The 5,759-nt window shown below is 46.2% G+C and overlaps 1 protein-coding gene across 1 annotated transcript; it reads left to right on the forward strand.

Moving 5' to 3' along the window:
* The first annotated feature begins 2,399 nt into the window (after positions 1-2,399).
* On the forward strand, positions 2,400-5,759 carry TSPYL1 (TSPY like 1). Its single transcript, XM_082633932.1, has one exon. It carries the CDS (start codon positions 2,525-2,527, stop codon positions 3,833-3,835), a length of 1,311 nt encoding a protein of 436 aa, XP_082490058.1. The 5' UTR covers positions 2,400-2,524; the 3' UTR covers positions 3,836-5,759.

Genomic DNA, 5,759 nt, shown 5'->3' on the forward strand with positions numbered 1-5,759 from the left:
ACTTGGACAAATAAAGCCACATCTTCTAGTACTGGTCAAAGCCTGATACTGTCTTCCGCTCAAAAATAGAAGGCATGTTAGTAATAAGAGCTTCCACTTTAGGCCAAATTAAATTATTCTAGTTCCAAGACAGAGGATGATTTCATAGTAATGAGGAAGAAGTGGGCCTTGTGGAAAATTCCATTATTCATTCTTATCTATACAAAAGTAATTTCAGCCATGCATAACAGGCTCATATCCATTTCTTGCAGACAGAAATGAAGTAAGGCTTGGAATCATTACCTTGGCTTGTTCATAAATGAGAGAAAAATTGGAAGTACAGTGCTGGTGGTCTGAGGCTTTGCTATGTAAGCTCACCCAAATATGTCAGTCCTTTCAGTGTTTGTTTGTCATACAGTGTGACCACACAAATATACATTATTTGTAAAACAAAACTGTTTTCCCTGTGGTTTTTCTATGCTTTCTGAGGGTTTGATGCATATGTCCAAATTCATTCTGACTAGGATTTCGTTACTGAAGACAGTAGAGCAGTCCTCTGGTTTACTGGTGGCTGACAGGGAGGAGAGCAGGGTGACAACCCATGTGCCCCTTACTTCTGCAAGCACCAAGCTTGTGCATCTGTTCCTTTGTTTAACATTCTAATAATCTATGCAACACTGTGGAAGGCAGTGTACCAGGCACTAGGTAAACAGTGCTAAACAAAACCATGACCCTGTCCTGGAGTTCACAGTCTTCTCAGACATATTTTATGGTAGGTTTTGGGTTTAACTTTGCCTTTCTGTGTACGTATTGCCTAAGCATATTTCTGGACTTGATAGCCAAAAAGAGACTCAAGATATGATACATCGTAGCTGTTGGGCAAGACCTCAGGGGAAGCAATGGTGAGGCTGAAGGGGATGCTGCCAGGAAAAACTTGAGCCACACGTAGACACAACCAAACCTCAACCCAAGGAGTGTTCATTTCATACTGTTTAACAAATTACGACAAACTTAACAGCTTAAAACTACACAAATTAATTATCTTACAGTTTTGGAGGTTAGATGAAATCAAGGTGCTGGCGCAGTTGCATTCCTTTGGAGGCTCTACGGGAAAATCTTCTTCCTTCCTTTCCAGCTTCTAGAGTTTACCTTTATACCTTGGATCTTCGTTCCTTCCTCCATCTTCAAGTCTTTTTTTTTCTTCTTTCTCTCTCTTTCTCACCTCTGCTCTGGTCATCACATCTCACACTGACACGCCTGCCTCCTTCTTATCATCATAATTACACAGGGTCTATCCACCCGAATAATCCAGGACAATCTTTCAATCTCTGGCTCCTTAACCGAATCAAATCTGCAAAGTCCCTCTTGCCACCTAAGATAACATACAGGTTCTGAAGGTTAGGACATGGACATCTTGGGGGGCCATTATTCAGTCTACTATACAAGGCAAAGCAAATAGAAAAAAAAAGTTTGTCTCTTTTTCACCTTGAGGCAACTAACTGAAAGCTGGCATTATGCAGTTTCTTTTCTACTTAAGACCATCTTGGTTACCGTTTTAACTGGCTTTTCTTCATAAAAATGGCAGTGGGTGGCCCCTCCACTGGTATTTCTCTGAGGCCTCCTAACTCTCAAACATCAGTTTTCCTCACAAGTCAACAAACTAAAACAACCAGAGACACTGACATCCCTCTTAAAGTTAGCTCTATGAGCTAATTGCCATGAATAGATACTTCACCAAAGCCAACCTTTCCTACCTCCTTGCAGAACTAAACTCGTTAATAGATTAATAGTTTACGGGACTGGAAATAGCTTTTCTATTTCCTGCAGTGAGGGGCCATGGAGCAAGATTTAGCAAATCGATCCTGACTTAATTCCTGCAGACATTACGCAGGACAAGCTCTTCTTTGACGCAGATTATAAAGGTAAGACTAGCAAGGAACAATATGCATCAGTTTCGTGGTGAAAAGTCGCTCAGTAGCTGTTTCTCCCAGTGATGTCAGAGGCCAGAATATTTTCATTTCACTTCTACTTGAGAAAAGGGAAACAATTTGCTATTCAACTTAATTTAAAAATAAAGAGAAGATTTTTGCTCCTGGCCATTATGGAATAACAGGGAGTAGATTTACCTTCTTGCCTAGAAAATACCAAACACCAGAAAAACATGTTATCAGACGACAGCAGGCAGTGTAGTACTGGGATCCCTACAAGCTGGAGGTACTCTCCAGATGCATCGCAGGGAGGGTCCTCACTGCTTCAGCCTCTGAGTGCGAGCCACATTTATTTACGTAAGTCAAACTACCAGTCCACCCGATTAAATTCATAGGAATAAAACTATGAAAGCACGCTCGGATCGCAGGGTACCAGGTAAGCCACGCCAGGACTTGCCAATTCTCGCGGCAGGGTGGGAGCTACAGCCGTGACGTCACCCTCACGGAGACGCTCGCGAGACCAGCGAGTGGGTGACGAGAGCGGCGGGTTTTCGCCGAGCGCGGCTTCTTCAGGGAAAAACAGACGGTAGCGTGACGTTTGTCTGGCTGCTGCCGACATGAGCGGCCCGGATGGGGTCGAGAGGACGCCTCTCCCTGAAACCCACAGTCTCACCGTCCCCGACCGTGCCCCCGGAGACCCGGATTCTCCCAGGTGCCTGAAGCTCCGTGAGGAAACCGAGGCGTCACAGGTGATGGCGGAGACGGGTGAGGGGAGCTTCGAAGCCGTCGCGCTGCCACCGTTCCAGCTTCCAGAGGAGCGGGGCGACCCCGGCGCTGCTCCCGCAGATCCGGTCTGTGACGATAAGCCCCAGATCGGAGGCGGTGGGGATGGCGGTTACGTAGCGCCCGAAGCGGGGCAAGAGCAGGCTCCGCCTCCCAGAGAGAGATTGGAAGCGGCGTTTGTAACCCTGGCGACGGACGGCAGCCGGGGAAATGACGGCCGGCGGGGAGAGCCGCGGGGCCCGGGTCGGGAGAAGGCCCTAGAAACCTGTGGCGCGGAGAGGTTCGGATCTGAGCTGATGGCGGAGGCGAAGGCTGAGGAAGTGAAGACTGAAGAGGGCCCCCTCTTCTCAGTCGCAGTGGATGAGGAGGTGGCGGAGAAGGAAGGAGTGAAGGAGGGGGAGGCAGTGGAGCAGGAGATGGAGATGGAGGAGAAGCCAGTAGGTGAAGAAATAGAAATGGTGGAGAATAGAGTGGTGGAGGAGGCAGGGCACCGGCCCCTGCGGATGGATCTCCGCATGAACCCTCTGGAGGCCATCCAGCTGGAGCTGGACACTGTGAATGCTCAGGCTGACCGGGCCTTTCAGCAACTAGAACATAAGTTCGGACGGATGCGTCGACACTACCTGGAGCGGCGGAACTACATCATTCAGAACATCCCGGGCTTCTGGGTCACTGCCTTTCGGAACCACCCCCAGTTGTCCCCCATGATTAGGGGCCAAGATGCAGAGATGTTAAGATACATAACCAATTTGGAGGTGAAGGAGCTCAGGCACCCTCGAACAGGCTGCAAGTTCAAGTTCTTCTTTCGAAGAAACCCCTATTTCCGAAACAAGCTGATTGTCAAGGAATATGAGGTCAGAGCCTCTGGCCGAGTGGTGTCTCTTTCCACTCCAATCATATGGCGCCGGGGCCGCGAACCCCAGTCTTTCATTCGCAGGAACCAAGAGGTCGTTTGCAATTTCTTCACCTGGTTTTCAGACCACAGCCTTCCAGAGTCTGACAGGATTGCTGAGATTATCAAAGAGGACCTGTGGCCAAATCCACTGCAGTACTACCTGCTGCGTGAAGGAATCCATAGAGCCAGACGTCGCCCAATAAGGGAGCCAGTGGAGATCCCCAGGCCCTTTGGGTTCCAGTCTGGTTAAACTTTGCCCTTGGTAATGTTCCTGCATTAAGTCCCTTTCTGCCCCTTGCTGGACCTGTGCTTGGGCAACAGAAATGGGTATGCCTTCTACTTTTTTTTTCCCCCCTTTCTTTTTCTGACATTTCTGCAGCCTTTTTCCCTTGGACATTCAGTTCTCTCAGCCTCAAGATTGAGACCATCATGACCACGCTCCACCACTTCCACATGTGCATTAATATCACATGCTGCATGGCCATGGTTCACACCACCCCTAAGCCAAGTTTGTGATGCTGTAAATTGCACTGCCTTTGTCTGCACTACTTGGACCCTGTTTGTTCCCAGGGCCTCCGGTCTGCCTCTTATACCTTGAATTCTAGATTTGTCTAGGAGCCCATTCTACCCACTTTGCTCTGCAGTACAGGCATATAGCCTGTGGACAGTTGCGGGCCTTTAATGATATCAAGGGAGAATGGCAGTGGACCACTTGGCCTGTATGATTTATGTGACTCCATTGCTCTTCTTGTGCCTCTGGTCACCACCTGTCGCTGTCTGCTACTGGCTGTGCCCTTGGCTGCTACCTACTGGATGAACATCTTCTAGACCACTGTCAGCCCCACTCTGGTTTCTGGTAAACAGTCTCCAGGTTTCCTGCCGGCACACAAAAGACCTTCCATTCTTCTCCCCAAAAGACCTCTCCTCTATTCCTCACCCCCACCCCCTTCCCTTCACTCCCATCATCCAGAAACCTATTAACTGTCAGGCAAGTGGTTGAGGTGACAAGTTAGACTTGTGCTTGTGGCAGGATGGTCTAAGGCTGGTGTCCATTCAAAGTACCAGGCTTTCTCAGCCTCAACTAGTGAATTCAGCCAAAACCTAGGTACCTCTTTGTGCCTCCTTTTCTCATCGGGAGCGTGATTAAGTGCCAGGGTGGCAGTACACTTTCTCCATTGTCTCTCTCCTGGCTCTTAAAAGAAGTGATAGCTCATAAACAGCTGCAGAATCAGGTCTTTTAGTTTTAATTTGGCTCTCCATTATTTCCAGAGACAGGTTGTCTTGTGTAATAGACTACCAGAGCTCTTATTTCCCTCTGCTTTCTTCCCTATCCTCCACCCACTTTAGCAACATCTAGAGGGTTTAAAGGGAGACAGATTTATTAGATTAAATGAAAAGTGATATCTAGGCCCTAATGGATGGAAGAACTAAAGATACTGTGATGGGTGCCCAAAGCATGGGAAACTAAACAGAAGACCACAGGCAAAAATGAGCCAGGTAAAAATTGGGCCTAAAATTAAGACTGAGAGCCTTCAAGGAAGCTTATTGCTTTGTCAGTGGTGATGAGAGAAGTTATTTTTCTCAGGATAAACATGGGAGAATTGAAGGGTCTTGGAATGTTAAATATGTTGTCTAGAGAAGATAAATTTAAAGAAATGCAATGCAACTTTGAGTGCTTTCTCTCATTTTCATTTGACTGACCTTATGAGGAGGATTAATACTGTGTCTTTTATTTCACTAGTATTTAGTAAATCCTGTTATGTTATTTCTGCTTACTGGGAAAATTGAGCTGTACAGGCTTTATTTTGCTTTCAGTTGGGAACATTTGGAACAGTCTTATTTTCCTGTATGATATAGAGACTTAAATGAATATCTATAGCGGATTTCAACTTGTTTCTGTTAAAACCGTATCCTTAGAAATATAATTTGAATAACTTGTTCTTGTCATATTATTAAGACTTTGGAAATTGTTGTCTTCATGGAAAAATAACTTACTCAAAATGTGTGGCTTAATTGTGTTGATAATTTGCCCAGTTAACAACTTAGTAATGTGTCTCTTTTCCTAAGTAGCATAAATACTTGTGAGGTTGCTCCGTCTCTTTGAAAGTATACCATTGATATATTTGTCTTTCCTTATATGCATGATGGTAAAATAAAAGCATGTTACTCTGCTA

The sequence above is a fragment of the Mesoplodon mirus genome, assembly GCF_964341445.2.
Source record: "Mesoplodon mirus genome assembly, chromosome: 10".
In the NCBI taxonomy this organism is placed as follows: domain Eukaryota; kingdom Metazoa; phylum Chordata; class Mammalia; order Artiodactyla; family Ziphiidae; genus Mesoplodon; species Mesoplodon mirus.